At 45.4% G+C, this 16,454-nt stretch overlaps 1 protein-coding gene across 16 annotated transcripts in view; it reads left to right on the top strand.

Moving 5' to 3' along the window:
* birc6 (baculoviral IAP repeat containing 6) overlaps positions 1-16,454 on the top strand; it is a 156,419-nt gene that overhangs the window by 57,649 nt on the left and 82,316 nt on the right. For 12 of the 16 annotated variants that reach the window (XM_029752882.1, XM_029752879.1, XM_029752880.1 and 9 more), the window contains exons 46-59: positions 103-278; positions 456-570; positions 680-874; positions 997-1,197; positions 1,641-1,920; positions 2,017-2,273; positions 2,391-2,499; positions 2,626-2,850; positions 3,475-4,363; positions 4,462-4,605; positions 8,970-9,099; positions 14,323-14,454; positions 14,802-14,960; positions 15,563-15,736. In XM_029752882.1, the coding sequence (XP_029608742.1) occupies positions 103-278; positions 456-570; positions 680-874; positions 997-1,197; positions 1,641-1,920; positions 2,017-2,273; positions 2,391-2,499; positions 2,626-2,850; positions 3,475-4,363; positions 4,462-4,605; positions 8,970-9,099; positions 14,323-14,454; positions 14,802-14,960; positions 15,563-15,736 (3,186 nt within the window). The remainder of the gene's footprint in view (positions 1-102; positions 279-455; positions 571-679; positions 875-996; positions 1,198-1,640; positions 1,921-2,016; positions 2,274-2,390; positions 2,500-2,625; positions 2,851-3,474; positions 4,364-4,461; positions 4,606-8,969; positions 9,100-14,322; positions 14,455-14,801; positions 14,961-15,562; positions 15,737-16,454) is intronic. The other 4 variants (XM_029752893.1, XM_029752891.1, XM_029752888.1 and 1 more) reach the window with 1 other exon arrangement.

Here is a 16,454-nt window from a genome sequence, read left to right as displayed (position 1 = left end):
TCTGCGCACTTACCTTTAGAAAGCTTTATTAATATGGAGCACCTATTAGCCGATTTGAATATATTGAAATGTTTGTTATTGATGATACTTTCCTGTCTGTAGGTGCTAGTGGTCTCCACCTGACCAAGCATGAGAACTTCCATGGCGGACTAGATGCCATTTCTGTAGGAGACGGCCTGTTCACCATCCTCACCTCACTGAGCAAGAGGGCCACCTCGGTGCAGGTCATGCTGCAGCCCATCCTCACCTACATGGCCTGTGGGTACATGGGCAGACAGGTAAGACTGAGCTCAGCCATGACCAAAAGGGCGTCATTTAGATTTTTCTGTGTAGACATTTACTTGTGAAGAATAAGAGATTGAGGGCAAAACATTTTTTGCTTGTGTAGTACTTCTGTTTGTAATATTTCTGAATGTTTGACCCATGGATGCTGAAAGTTTTTAAATCTCAAGCAGTCTTTGTATTTCTCCCAGGGCTCTCTGTCTACATGCCAGCTGTCTGAACCTCTGCTCTGGTTCATCCTCCGAGTGCTGGACACCAGTGAGGCACTTAAGGCATTCCACGACATGGGTGCGCACACCTACCTACCTACACACACACGCACATACATTTGGGGAAATGTCCTAGTATATGGTCCATTAGACTAAACATGTTGTGTTTGTATTTGACCTACGTGCAGGTGGGGTTCAGTTGATCTGTAACAACATGGTGACCAGCACACGGGCCATAGTGAACACGGCACGAAGCATGGTGTCCACCATCATGAAGTTCCTGGACACTGGCCCAGGGAAGGCTGCTGACGGCAGCCTCAAGGCCCGGGTCCTAGCCTCCGAGCCCGACAACGCAGAGGGACTCCACAACTTTGCTCCGCTCGGTATGTGGAGCTTTCCCTTTCGTGTTTGAATGGTTGCAGTTTGCCTTGTGTTTTTCCCTTTGTCCTCTATTTGGTGTCAAAATGTGCATGTGTCCTATTGAATGCTGTTTATCTCTCTGCAGGCACCATCACCTCCAGCAGCCCCACGGCCCAGCCGGCAGAGGTCCTCCTTCAGGCCACGCCCCCTCACAGACGGGCACGCTCAGCGGCCTGGTCCTACATCTTCCTGCCAGAGGAGGCGTGGTGTGACCTCACCATCCACCTCCCTGCTGCCGTGCTGCTGAAAGAGCTGCACATCCAGCCACACCTGGCCTCCCTCGCCAGTGAGTACAGCACCACAGAACCCCCTGGGGGGGGAAATAGTGCAGAGCACTTGTCTTTTAATCAGAGACTGAATTAAATATAAACCGTTCTGAGAATTTTCTTGCCAATCAATGACACTAGTTGTCTAATTGATCGTTTAAGTGAAAACCAGCAGGACTTGCGGCTCTCTGGTTCCAGCAGGAGATCTGTTCCTCTTTGCTTAAGTGCCTTAAGGGCACACCGTCTACTGCCCCTTAAGCACAGTTTTCATAATGACCCGCTTATTTCACCCACTCAAATATTAACCTACCAGTGTTGTCTAGTGCCATTCTAAATATGCAAAAACTTGCATGGATTTTTCATGCTTCTGTGCCAGACGGTACCAGTTGGAGTAAATGAAGTTGAACATACTCCATCCTCATCTACTATTGCTAACTCTGCCGTCTCTTTGTCCTCTCCGAAGCCTGCCCCTCCTCGGTCTCGGTTGAGATCAGTGCGGACGGGGTCAACATGCTGCCTCTGTCCACACCCATCATCACCAGCGGCCTCACCTACATCAAGATCCAGCTGGTGAAGGCTGAGGTGGCGTCTGCGGTGTGTCTGAGGCTCCATCGACCCCGTGACGCCAGCACCCTGGGCCTGTCCCAGATCAAACTGCTTGGCCTCACCGCCTTCGGCAACACCTCCTCAGCCACCGTCAACAACCCCTTCCTGCCCTCCGAGGACCAGGTCTCTAAAACCAGGTAGAGGTTTGAGTGTCATATAAAAAAATAACATCACTCGTGCCACCGCAAATCTCTCTACCTAACCTGTGACCTTGCCATCTGTCTCTCCCATAGTATTGGCTGGCTACGTCTGCTTCACCACTGTCTGACCCACGTCAGTGACCTGGAGGCCATGATGGCCAGCGCCGCTGCCCCCACTGCCAATCTGCTCCAAACCTGCGCCGCCCTGCTTATGTCTCCCTACTGCGGCATGCACTCGCCTAACATCGAGGCCGTGCTGGTCAAGATCGGCCTGCAGTCCACCCGCATCGGCCTCAAGCTCATTGACATCCTGCTGAGGAACTGTGCAGCCTCCTGCACTGACCCTACGAGTACATAGCCGTCACATTAATTAAACGCTCATTGATCACATTGTACTCATTTGAATCTCACAAATAGGTCTTGGCCTTCTGTCATTGGACTTGAATCATTGTGATTTTTCTGTTTAGACCTCAACAGTCCCCTGCTCTTCGGAAGGCTCAACGGACTCTCTTCAGACTCCACCATTGACATCCTCTACCAGCTGGGAACCACACAGGATCCTGCGACTAAGGATAGGTAAAGACCACTTAACATCTACTGATGCAGTGTTGAGCCTAGTACTGCTGGGTCTATGTAATCTGGATCTGTGAAAACAGCTCGTGATATGTTAATATTGACCACGTAATCCCTGTCTCCTTCCAGGATCCACGCCCTTCTCCAATGGGTCCATGACTCGTCGCTGGTGGCGGCACACAAGAGGAGTGGCCCCGTGGGCTACATCCGCCAGAGTAGCTCCTCGTCACGGGAGTATGGCCTCGTCATGCCCTCTCCCTCCCACCTCCACTGTGTGGCGGCCATCTTGTGGCACAGTTACGAGTTGCCTGTGAACTACGACCTCCCAGTGCTGCTCAACAGAGAGCTCTTTGAGTAAGTGCTGTATTGTCAGGAAAAAAAATACCTGTTCGGTGCTTTACTCAGTCTAGCGCATCCACTGTGATTCTGTACTTTTTGTTCAGTCATGAAAAGCTAAGCAGAGCTTTCGCATGCTTTGAGCAATCAGTTTGAAGGACATTCGTTTTTTGTACCCTGGTGAGAAAACCGCTCCTTGACGTTTTCAAGCTGTAGATTAAGTCTAAAGTTCCTCTCATCCCCATCTTGGTATGTCTTACATTTTACACACATCCTCTGTAAACATGAATACTATATACTCTGTAAACACTTTACTTGAACAGGGAAAACAAAGTACAAACATACAGTGAGCTCCACTGTAAGCTTTAATATGAGGGTATTTTCACCCCATTTCTAAGTGGTTTACCCGGTAGGGATGAAAATACCCTCATATTAAAGCTGACAGTGCACTTTAAAGTCATAGTCATTGTATAATTTCAAATCCAAAGTGCTGGAGTGCAGAGCCAAAACAAATACAAATGTGTCACTGCCAATATTTGTGGAGTGAAAATATTCAGAAGGATTAAGGTTTCTGACCTGTTGAATTTAGAGGGAAAGATGTGTGTTGCTTTGTTTATACTGTTGTCCCTGTCTCTCCTGTAGACTGCTGTACAACTGGTCCATGTCCCTGCCGTGTAACATGGTGCTGAAGAAGGCAGTAGACAGCCTGCTCTGCTCCATGTGCCACATCCACCCCAGCTACTTCTCTCTGCTTATGTCCTGGATGGGCATCGTGGCCCCGCCTACCGCCGCCCAGCACCGCCTCTCCATGACGGACGATGGCAAGAAACAGCACGACCTCAGCAGCGCCAATGCTAACGCCACCACCAGCACTGGCCTCACTGACGACTCCAAACACGCGCGGCCACCCATCGCCTTGTCCGAGTCACAACTGACCACTCTGGCTGCAGCTTCCCAGTCACCCGGGGCGATAGAGCAGCTGCTGGACTCAGGCCTGCCCTCTTTGCTGGTCCGCAGCCTGGCCGGACTCTGCTGTGGCCTCCTGGCTGCAGCTGGCCTACCTCTGCCCTCCACCGCCCAGGCCGAACGACGGCAGCACCACCACCCCCACTCCTCTTCGTCATCTTCCTCTCAGAGCAGGGCACCCCTGTCTGCAGAGCTGGCAGCCCCAGTGCTGCGTTTCCTCACTGAGGTTGGGAACAGTCATGCCATGAAGGACTGGATAGGTGGGCCTGAGGTGAACCCGCTGTGGACCGCTTTGCTGTTCCTGCTTTGCCACAGCAGCGCCAGCGCAGGGGGAACCAGCGGTGTCCATGGGCACGCGGGAGCTCACTCTGCTGCCCCCGGTGGTGCGTGCTGCCCCCCTCCTCCGCCCCCACCCCAGCCTTCAGGGTCGCGCTACTCTCTGGCCTCCTCGACCCGGGGCAGCGGGCTCACCACCCAGCAGAGGACTGCAATTGAGAACGCCACAGTGGCCTTCTTCCTGCAGTGCATCTCCTGCCACCCCAACAACCAGCGGCTCATGGCACAGGTCTGGTGGAATGCATTGACTACACACATTTCCACCCTTACCAACCATATCTAATAGATTACTAACGTGTGTCTTTGGTGGGCTCTTGTTCTCTGTAGGTGCTGTGTGAGCTCTTCCAGTCGGCCCCCCAGCGTGGAAGCGTGCCCGTCTCTGGCAACATCTCTGGCTTCATCCGCAGGCTCTTCCTGCAGCTCATGCTAGAGGATGAGAAGGTCACAGTCTTCCTGCAGTCGCCCTGTCCGGTGGGTACCAAGTTTCCGTAGGCTCTGATCTAGGATCAGCTCACCTTACTTGGAGCAATTTCATTCTCCTCCAAATTGGAAAGGAAAGAACCGTCAGAGTGATGTGATATCCCAAGGTGACCACAAGAGGCCAGCGAAGTAGTACAGAAAATCACTCCACACTCACTTGCAGGCTTTTCCCAGACTGATGCTTGTCGTAGAAACAGCACTGCACCTCAGTCAAATTAATGCTCCATATTTCACCCTCCTCAATGATTAGTTGTCATGCGAGCAGTTTAGAGAGCAGTCATGATAGGGAGGGAGAAAGTGGTTTCAATTGTCTAAAGCTAATTTCATTTGAACCTCCAGCCAGCCTCTCATTGTCCTCATTATTCTGCCCCATCCTGTTTTGATGATATTAAACAGTATCAGGGAAGGGTAAGGGTCATTCCTTGGGCATGGTGAAGGATTATTTGTGCATGGCATGCCAAAAGGTTTCTGGTTATGCATGACGAGCCAAACATACCTCTCTTTTAGACTCTAATTTAGGTCATTTGTGTGCTAAATTACACAAGGTGTCCTGGGAATCACATCAGTGAAGGTTAATTATGTATGATCAGTAGGTGATTAATAGCAGGATGGGTCTACATGATAATGTGTTTACACATTAGGTAGGGCGAGGGCTGTGGTGGTCATGATATTTTGTCAGCTGGTTATTCTCCAGCAAAAGACTCGGTCTCTCTGTAATTGACCGTTAATTAACATAAACACGTTTATAATCTCCGGGCCTCCATGCATACAAGCAGCTGATGCGTGCCTTTGGAACATCTACGTTTTAAAGAAGTCTAAATCTATTTAATATACACATCACAATAAATCCCTTTTATTTTAGTCGGGTTTTAAAGAAAGTGTATTTCAGAAGAACAGAATATGAGTTGTATGTTCTTTAGCTATGGGTCATTCTTTAGGCTTGTCCGTTTAGCAGACAAGACATGCTTAAGTCCCGTGCCGTTATTGTATATGATTTTATAGTAAGAATAAAATCTTTTTACTTGGCTGAATAAAATAGAAAGAATATTTTAATTAGTTTACTTCAATTAGGGGAGGGGTGGTAAGATGAGGGGAAAATAAGAAAGGAACATATATTTTATGGAAGATATATATATTTAAAATAGGTATGGGGGATTGTAAATGCTGCAAAAAAATTACGTTGATAGAAGCCACAAAAAAACTAGATTTTTCCCATTCCGGAGAGAGTGCTGTTGAGCGTTAAAGTGATCATTTGAAACCCGTCCTATACGCCAGATTTGGTTATTTGGCAACTTTAGTTGTGAATGATGCAAACCTTAGAATGTCTTAGATATCAACACATATGTATGGGCTGCATGGTGCGACTATATGCTTCTGAATTGAGAATGTAGCTAAAAAAAGCTTGCGCTATTTTGCATCAAGCTGCACACGCTGTTCTCTCAAGGTATCATATTTTCACCCATCAGACTATTCTCAATTTAATCTTGTCTTCGCTAATATGTAACATTTGTTTTGATTGAAATGGCCCATTTATCAAATGTGCAGGAACAGGGGCTAGGGAAAAATGACATGTCATCCGTATGCCCTCTAATAGCGAATGGAGGCCACTTGCCCGCCTGTTCGTTTTTCAATCATGCCGGGTAGGCAACTGGTTTTGTAGGGGAGCATGTGCTTAATATGAGCAGCTGAGAAATAAATATAGTAGCAGCTGGGATCTCTTCTTTTTAGTGGCACCCATCTAAACTCTGCTTTCACACGCAATTGCATATAGGAATGTCTGGGCTTATAAGAACAGTTTCACGCCACGCATCGACCACTGTGTCTAGGAGCATGCAGCTTTTCGCTGCGCGGCAGGTGATATTCCACCCAAACATTGTATGCCATGGGCTCCCCAACCCTATTCCTGCAGCTACCCAGTGCTTAATTTGGTAAATCAAGTGAAATCTGTTCGGGAACATCGATAGTAACATATTTTCATAACGAATCATTTCATTAAACTGACAGCCCCTTTCTGTGTGCTTGAGAAAGGAATGAAGGAGAGAAAGGAAGAGATGAAAATGCACGGTAGTGAGATTCTGTAGCTAAAGGTAATGGCAGCATATAAATTATGGAAATATTAAAAATGCCTAATTACTAGGCTATTCAAAATCGAATACAAATTCACTATAATTGTAGGCTAACTCTGTAAGCCGCCCTGTACAATCAACAAACCAATAGCATCACCTAGGCCTATATATTCTATTGTGGAAATTCTTACACAGGGACACTCAAAGTCCATCTTGAATAATCATTGTTTATTAATCGGTTAACTGGAGAGGTTCCAACCAACTTGATGCGCCATAGTGAACGTCTGTCAGGAGCTCTCCCGGGGCAGTCCCGTGAGGTCTCTTATGTACAGACAAGTTATATTTGCATGATTTCACTTATTCATCCAAAATTAATGAATCAACGTTTGCTTCATTCATGTGACCGACCAATACTGGGTCATGCTTGTGGCAGACCGATAGGCTTCTTCTCTCTATGCTGAGACCTTGAAACTGAGAGAGCTTTCGTTCTCAATACAAGGGTCTGGACGTTCTGCCAAATTGCAGATACTGATAGTGAGGATTCGTGCAATCAGTTACTTTCATGAACACAGAAAACGGTTATTAGAAAAGCACGAACACAGACCACAGAAATGTATAAATAGAAAAGCACCAACATAACATTTTCCATCACAGTTCTTTCCCAGACTCATGGCTAAAAGGTTTTGAGCGTAGCTTAAGGTAACCATTCTCCAGTATGCATAATAATACAGTCCACAATCAAAGGCGATTTACTAGAATTTGTTAATTTTGGAGTATAGGCTCGACCAATTATATATCAAAGACATCTTAAATCATTTTTTTCCCCTTTTCTGCAGTGCATATACGGTAGGCTATGTATTGTATCATGGTGTTGTATAACGGTGCAATCATTATTTTAATTCAGGTATGCATAAGCTCTAATATGCGTATCAACTACGGCGTTCATGACTCATGACTGCCAATGTGGCATTAATACGGTCACTGCAATAGCCCTAGATAGGGCCCTATAAAAAAAAATGTTTAAATTCCTGGTTCAGTTTAGTTTTTTCCATGTTTTTATCTGTTTTTTCGCTGTCAGAAATACAATTAGATGTTCTAGGTCCACAACAATGCTTAAAACACATCAGGGGACCAATATTTTTATAATTATGATTTTTACGAGTGTGCACCAGCAAGAGAAATGTTTTTCTTTTGCGACGTTTCTGTAGCGCTCATGTGATTGCAGAGTTTGCTAAACAAATGGCCACTAGATTGATGCAAAGAATAATGACACATTCTTCCACGTAACATACGGATCACTGATGCATTTTGTTCATGTCTTGGGCAAATTAATGCATTTTCTAATAAGTTCAATACATTCAGTTGATTTCCTTCTAAATTCAACAAATGTTTGAATACAGTTGAATTCCGGTTTAACGTCTGGATTGCGTGTGTGTTCTCCGCAATGCAGAATTTATAGGACCCCGAAATAGCTCATGTCAGACTTTGTGGTGCCTTTTACCTTAAAAATATATATATATTTTTTTACTCCATCAGGCGTTTTTAGATCTAAAAAAAAGCGTTAATGGTTTACTCTACACTGGCTCAACATTTTTATTTCATCAGCGTTGAAAAGACTCTTAATTTGATCTTTGATATTTAAGAAAGCCTCACTCAATTTCTCCCTAATCTGCTTCTCACTGGAGGGAACTTGACATTTTGATTTGCTGTCAATCTAAAAATAGTGTACTTTATTGTGCTAGCTACCATACCAAGATATGGAGTCTAGAACATTTCGCTTCCTATGAGAGGTCTATCAGACTTGCCTAAAAGCCACCAGTACCTTTTTTAAGGTGCATGTTTCAAACAGCCTTTTAGGTTACATAATCTAAATCTCCTGCCAGGCTAGTGTTTGTAGTGTAGTGATTTTGTCTGGAGTGTGTACTGTGGGGACTGAGTGAGGAGGCTGAGGTTGTGTTTGGAGCTACAGTGAGCTGTCCGTGCAACCTAAGCGGCTGAGCCGTGCTCTGGCAACACCATGCCTGTCGCCTGCAGGTTGCAGAAAGCAATGGATGTCACCTTCAATGTTGTGCACATGTAACATTCATGCCTGAATGAGAAGCCTTGTTATTTCCAATGAAGGCAGGAGTGGAAGTCTACAGCCAAGGCCGGCTTCATTCACTCCAGAAGTGGCCCTGCATTGTGCTCCTGAATCTTTCATCTCTCACTTGAAGTCACGACCATTCATAACATTGGTGGCAGTGGTGTTATGTACTTGTACTGTCCTAATACTTTCTCATCTCTCTTCAGCTGTACAAGGGACGCATTAACGCTACCAGCCATGTGATTCAGCACCCCATGTACGGAGCAGGGCACAAGTACCGCACCCTCCACCTTCCCATCTCCACCACCCTCGCTGAAGTCCTGGACCGGGTGTCAGGTACGTCTGCTGCCCCTACCCATCCGTCACTATTGACAGGTTGGGCAATTAGTGTTAGAGAACGGAAATTACTTTTAAACATACTTCCTTGTAGCCCCAGCATCAACCTCATCAATATTATGTGGTCCTCAGATAAAGTGGAGCTGGGTGTTTCCAGTGCCACTCAGATAAACCCTCCTCCCACAACGACAGACACACAGGATCTAAATGGGGGAAACCCACTCTCCGTACGCTGCTCGTCATTCAAGCATTTTAGCTCTTCTCACTGGGTCCTTAAATTTGAAAAGGCAGTCATAATTGAAGTTTATACCCCATGTCAGCACCTCATACAGTCACACACACACACACACACACACACACACAATCTCCCTGGGCATTAACATTGACCTTTCCATGCGACTGCTGCGTCCACTCACATCGCCTCATTAACATCAAGGCGTAAGAGCGTCCCGCCATATTAGCTTTCCAGCAGGTGAAGATGGCTCTCTGATCAATGGCTACAGAGTGGATCAGCTGGTGCTAACTGCTAACTGTTTAGAGAGAACGAAAGTGCATAGCTACATTTACTTAGTGGCACGCCAGTCTCCTTTTCACCTCATTTAACAGGTGATTTATACTGAACAGAATTATAAATGCAACATACAACAGTTTCATAGATTTTACTGAGTTACAGTTCATATAAGGAAAGCAGTCAATTTAATTAAATTCATTAGACCCTAATCTATTGATTTCACATGACTGGGCAGGGGTGCAACCATGGATGGTCCTTGGAGGGCATAGGCCCACCCACTGGGGAGCCAGGCCCAGCCAATCAGAATGAGTTTTTCCCCACAAAAAGGCTTTATTAAAGACCTAAATACTCCGTAGTACCCCCCTCAGGCGATCCCGCAAGAGAAGAAGCCGGATATGGAGTTCCAGGGCTGGCGTGGTTACACGTGGTCTGCGGTTGTGAGGCCTGTTGGATGTACTGCCAACTTATTTAAAATTACGTTGGAGGCAGCTTATTTACATTTACATTTTTTACATTTTAGTCATTTAGCAGACGCTCTTATCCAGAGCGACTTAAATTTTTTTCCCTGGGCTGGCCCCCCGTGGGAATCGAACCCACAACCCTGGCGTTGCAAACACCATGCTCTACCAACTGAGCTACAGGGAAGCTTATGGTCGAGAAATTAACATTCAGCTCTCTGACAACAGCTGTGGTGGACATTCTGGCAGTCAGCATACCAATTGCGCTCTCCCTCAAAACGTGTGGCATTGTGTTGTGACAAAACTGCAAATTTTAGTGGCCTTTTTATTGTCCCAAGCACAAAGTGCACCTGTGTAATGTTCATGCTGTTTAATCAGCTTCTTGATATGCCACACCTGTCAGGTGGATGGATTATCTTGGCAAAGGAGAAATGCTCACTAACAGGGATGTAAACAAATTTGTGCACAACATTTGAGAGAAATACACTTTTTGTGCGTATGAGGCGTTGAAACATGGGACCAACACTTTAAATGTTCTGTTTTATATTTTTGTTCAGTATACTTAACAAAAGGCACATCTCAATAGGTGGTCCAGGTAAGTCATGACATAGCAGAAGTGGGGGTGTGGGTTTTTCCTCTCTTGTTCGGTTTTCTATATTGTTCATCAAGCAAGGGAGAGGTGGATGACATGGATTAGCCATCAGATCAACTTTTTTAATGCCCTACTCAAAGTTTGCATGTGTCAACAACAAAAAAACTTTTAAAAAACACAATTTTGATCAACTTATTTTTTTACCCTTTAGTGTATATACTTTATTGTATTTATACTTGGGATATCACTTTTCAACAGTAAACTGGCACTATGTTAGACCCACAAGCCTAACATAGTGCAAGTTAAATGCCACACCCTCATTCCCCTTTATTGCACCCTGCTGGTCAACCCTGTGATTGAAATAGCCCTGTGCAAGCTGCTGGACTGATAGGTTTTGGCCTTTACCAGAGTTATTTAAGAAGCACTGAATCCAATTTTTCCTTGTGCGCTATATAAATAACCCTTCCATTTCCTGAAATAGTAATTGGGCCCTGTCTATAAACTAACCCGGCCTGTCCCCTTCTCCGTAGTGGGATGGTGTCCACACCTATAATTTCTGGCGCTACCCAGGAAGGCAGGGGTAGGCTCGGTTAATAATACAAGTTTTTACATTTTATTAGTCGTATGTACAGGATACACATGGTATAGCCGTCCAATGAAATGCTTACTTGCAGTTTCCTTCTCAACTATAAGAAATAATACAAGATAAGAATACGAACATAAAGTAAATGGCTCAGTAGAATAGAATAAACATTTTGGCTTAAGTATAATACAGGAAGTCACAATCTATAGTCCAATATTTACATGTGCAAGGGAGCACAGCAGAGACGGCTGCAAACAGCTAGTGCTAGCCAGGGGTCTTTTTATAGGAGCCTGCTGTTAGTTGCCCTTGGAATTGCTAATGCCAGATTATCTGCTATCAAGCCCATTTTATCTGAACTCTCAGGGAATGGAGGACTGAGATGGGCTAGCTACTTGTTAGCTAATTGTATCTCTAGTTGTTTGCATAGCCTTGTTTGCGCCTACATTAGGGTTGATGTCAGTATTAGAACTTGACCGATATTTGATTCAATACCGATTTCCAATTTTAGAGTGGAAATATTCACCATAACTGCTAAATCTGCAGATTTTTATTATTATAGCTCGAATGAAAAGAAGAATGGATTGTATGGATTGTGATTTAAACAGCCCTATAAAGATACTCAGAAACCTGATTTCTTAAATTTGATGCAAGAACATTCATGTAAGCACCACAAACTGTAGGAGCACCAGAAAGACCAAATATTTTTCATCTTGAGAAACAGTCTAGTGCATTGGTTCCCAAACTTTTTATAGTCCCGTACCCCTTCAAACATTCAACCTCCAGCTGCGTAGCCCCTCTAGCACCAGGGTCAGCGCACTCTCAAATGTTGTTTTTTGCCATCATTGTAAGCCTGCCACACACTACGCAATACATTTATTAAACATAAGAACGAGTTTGTTTTTGTCACAACCCTGCTCATGGGAAGTGACAAAGAGCTCTTATAGAACCAGGGCACAAATAATAATATAATAATAATAAAAAATGTTGCTATTTATTTAACCATCTTACACAACTTTTTGTTCATCGAAAATTGTGAGTAACTCACCACAGGTTAATGAGAAGGGTGGGCTTGAAAGGATGCATGTAACTCTGCAGTGTTGGCTTGTATTGTAGAGTCTGTCCTAAATAATTTTCCACACACAGTCTGTGCCTGTATTTAGTTTTCATGCTCGTGAGGGCCGAGAATCCACTCTCACATAGGTATGTGGTTGCAAAGGGCATCAGTGTCTTAATAGCTCGATATGACAAGGCAGGATACTCTGAGAGCAGCCCTATCCAGAAATCTGGCAGTGGCTTCTGATTAAATTCAATTTTCACAGAACCGCTTGTTGCAATTTCGATGAGGCTCTCTTGTTCAGATATCGCTAAGTGGTCTGGAGGCAGGCCATGAAAGGGATAACAAATCCAGTTGTTTGTGTCGTCCATTTCGGGAAAGTATCTGCATAATTGCGCACCCAACTAACTCAGGTGCTTCACAATATCACATTTGACATTGTCTGTAAGCTTGATCATTAGCACACAGAAAATCATACAATGATGGAAAGACCTGTGTGTTGTCCTTGTTAATGCAGACAGAGAAGTGCTCCAACTTCTTAATCATAGCCACAATTTTGTCCCGCACATTGAATGTAATCCTAGATTCAGATCATTCAGGCGAGAAAAAACATCACCCAGATAGGCCAGTCGTGTGAGAAACTTGTCATCATGTAAGCGGTCAGACAAGTGAAAAATTATGGTCAGTAAAAGTAACTTTAAGCTCATCTCTCAATTAAAAAAAAAAAGTGTCAGCTTGATAACCAGCGCACTTCTGTATGCTGTAAAAGCGTTACATGGTCGCTGCCCATATCATGCACAATGCAGAAAATACACAAGAGTTCAGGGGCTTGCTTTAAGAAAGTTAACCATTTTCACTGTGGTGTCCAAAATGTCTCAAGCGGTCAGGCATTCCTTTGGCAGGAAGAGCCTCATGGTGGATGCTGCAATGTACCCAAGTGGCGTCGGGAGCAACTGCTTGCACGCACGTTACCACTCCGCTATGTCTCCCTGTCATGGCTTTTGCGCCATCAGTTCAGATACCAATCCATCTTGACCACCAAAGTCCATTTGATGTCACAAAGCTGTCCAGTACTTAAAAAATATCCTCTCCTGTTGTTCTGGTTTCCAGTGGTTTGCAGAAGAGGATGTCTTCCTTAATTGACCCCCCATAAACGTAACGGACATATACCAGGAGCTGTGCCAGGCCCGCCACGTATGTTGACTCATCCAGCTGTAACGCATAGAATTCACTGGCTTGAATGCGAAGCAGTAATTGTTTCAAAACATATCCTGCCATGTCACTGATACGTCGTGAAGCAGTGTTTGATGAAGGCGTAGTCTGTGTAGGTTTTTTGGCCTTTTCCCCCAGCATTGCGGCAGCAGGAAGAACTAAGTCCTCCACAATAGTATGCGGCTTGCCTGTCCTAGCCACGCGGTAGCTCACCATATAAGATGCTTCTAGCCCCTTATTAATGGTATCTGTTGCTTTTATACGTCTTACTACTCGAAAGTCGTCTTTATTCTCGCTCAAAAAACTCCCGTGGCTTATTGGTCAAATTGTCATGTTTAGTTTCCAAATGTCTGCTCAAGAGTGAAGGGTTCCCGCGAGAGTAACGTTTGATGTGATTGGATGTTATTTGACTAGGCTACCTGTGTTTGATAGTGTGTTATTTCGCTGAACACCAACGTTTGATGGTTTTATTTTTATTTTTGGCAGTGAAATAAGGCTACCCAGGCGAGGGTGAAAAAACCTCACCCAAATGTATAGCCGTGGTATATCAGACTGTATACCATGGCATGAAAATAATTACTGTTTACTGGTCTAATTACGTTGGTAACAAATTTAGAATAGTAAAAAACTAATATCGCTCAATTTAATATCGGTCAACCGACAAATCGGACTTTAGTCAATACTTGTGTGCCCATGGCTAGTCAGCCACTGGGGCTGTGCATATTATGACAATTAGCATCTAGTCTTTCACACAAGTGGCTTTGATGGCTTGTTGCCGAAGGGTGGCTCTAACGTGCTCCCTCCCTCTTTCAGACACCCCCAGCATCACAGCCAAGCTGATCAATGAGCAGAAAGAGGACAAGGAGAAGAAGAATCACGACGAGAAGGAGAAGATGAAGACAGACAGCGGTTTCCAGGACAACTACAGTGTCGTCGTGGCCTCAGGTACACGTTTGGCCCCCTCCTCCTCAAACCCTCACCGCATCCCTTCCTTCCCACGCCTGCCAATCATTGTGGCTTCGCAGGAATGGATTAATTGATTCTAAAGCACCAATTAGATGGCAGGTGTTGTTTTGCTTAAAGCTGTGCTTCCAGCCCTATGTTGAGCTCCTGCACTGAATGTAAACGATTGGTCTATTTGTATATGGAAATACAATGTGTAAAATATCCCAAAATATAGACAGTGTTTGATAAGAAGCACTAGACAGAAGCCCTCACCTCTAGGATCACATTCACTAGCATATAAAAGTACATTTTACATGGTAAATGACTGGAGTGTGTTTCCCTTTCAGGCTTGAAGTCCCAGTCGAAGAGAGCCCTGTCGACCCCTCCCCGTCCCCCTTCGCGGAGGGGTCGTGTGATGAGCGATAAGCTGACAGCCTCAGGTGTGGACCCTTCTGCCAAAACTCTCAGCGTGCCTGTCTTCCACCTCTACCACAAGCTGCTACCAGGTACTGTGTACACACAAACAGCTCCCTTCTCTCTCCAGCACCTTCCCTCCGCCAAGTGAAGCCTGTTCATCTAACGAAGCCAATTCATTGAGCCAGTGTGCCTGAGTGTCCTTTGGCTTTTTCTAGTCTGTAGTGTTGTGACCCTGGGTTGTCATGGTAAACGTAAGTAGCCTTGCACGAGCCTTGGCTTGTGTGAGCTGTAACAGCTCATAGGAGCAGCAGCCTGTTTCTGTAGCGTGACGCAGCTTGATGTACAAGTACACCCCTTGGACAGGACGCTAGTCTATCAAAGGGCCTTACCCCCAGTCTATCTCCTTAAGGCCAGCAAGATCCAAGTTATACCTAACTCAGGGAAGATGAGCGAAGATATGATCAGACCTTTGTTTGCAAAGACAAACATTTACTATGGGCAAAAGCAGCACTCCGTCCGTAATGTCTCGTCTTCACATGTAGTCATTGTTAAATAGGTCACTAGCCTTCATGTCACGTAGCTGTCATGTGTTTTCTGTCCCTCTGGGCCTGGTAGTGTGACCAGAGAGTGACCACAAGGTTTTGGTTCCTCACTGTGAACGCTGTCTCATCCCTCCACCCCCCCCCCCCAGGTCAGCCCCTGCCGGCAGAGATGACACTGGCCCAGCTGTTGACCCTACTTTACGACCGCAAGCTGCCCCAGGGCTACCACTCCATCGACTTGACTGTCAAGCTGGGCTCCAAGGTCATCTCCGACCCCGGGGTCTCGAAGACGGACTCCTTCAAACGGCTCCGCACAGAGAAAGGTATGGCAGAGCACACAAGACATACAAGCGCACACTCATGTTCAAACATACAATACATGACCAAAACTATGTGGACACCTGCTTGTCAAACATCTCATTTCAAAATCATGGACATTTAATATGGTGTTGTTCCCCCCTTTGCTGCTATAACAGTTTTCACTCTTTTGTGAAGTTTTTCTACTAGGTGTTGGAACATTGCTGTGGGGACTTGATTCCATTCAGCCGCTAGAGCATTAGTGAAGTCAGGCACTGATGTTGTGCGAATAGGACTGGCTCGCAGTCGGCGTTACAATTCATCCCAAAGGTGTTCGATGGGGTTGAGGTCAGGGCTCTGTGCAGGCCAGTCAAGTTCTTCCAAATCGATCTCGACAAACCATTTCTTATATGGACCTTTCTTTGTGCACGGGAGAATTGTAATGCTGAAACAGGAAAAGGCCTTCTTCAAACTGTTGCCACAAAGTTGGAAGCACAGAATCGTCTAGATTGTCATGATTCCTCCTCCACCAAACGTTAAAGTTGGCACTAGGTATTCGGGCAGGTAGTGTTCTCTTGGCATCCGCCAAACCCATATTCGTTTGTCGTACTGCTAGATGGTGAAGCGTGATTCCACTGCTCCAGAGTCCAATGGCGGTGAGCTTTACACCACTCCAGCTGACGCTTGGCATTGCGCATGGTGATCTTAGGCTTGTGTGTAGCTGATCTGCCATGGAAACCCATT

Source organism: Salmo trutta, chromosome 5 (assembly GCF_901001165.1).
Source record: "Salmo trutta chromosome 5, fSalTru1.1, whole genome shotgun sequence".
Taxonomy (NCBI): Eukaryota; Metazoa; Chordata; class Actinopteri; order Salmoniformes; family Salmonidae; genus Salmo; species Salmo trutta.
Note: the sequence above shows the minus strand (reverse complement) of the source record. Positions and strands in the feature narration are given on the sequence as shown.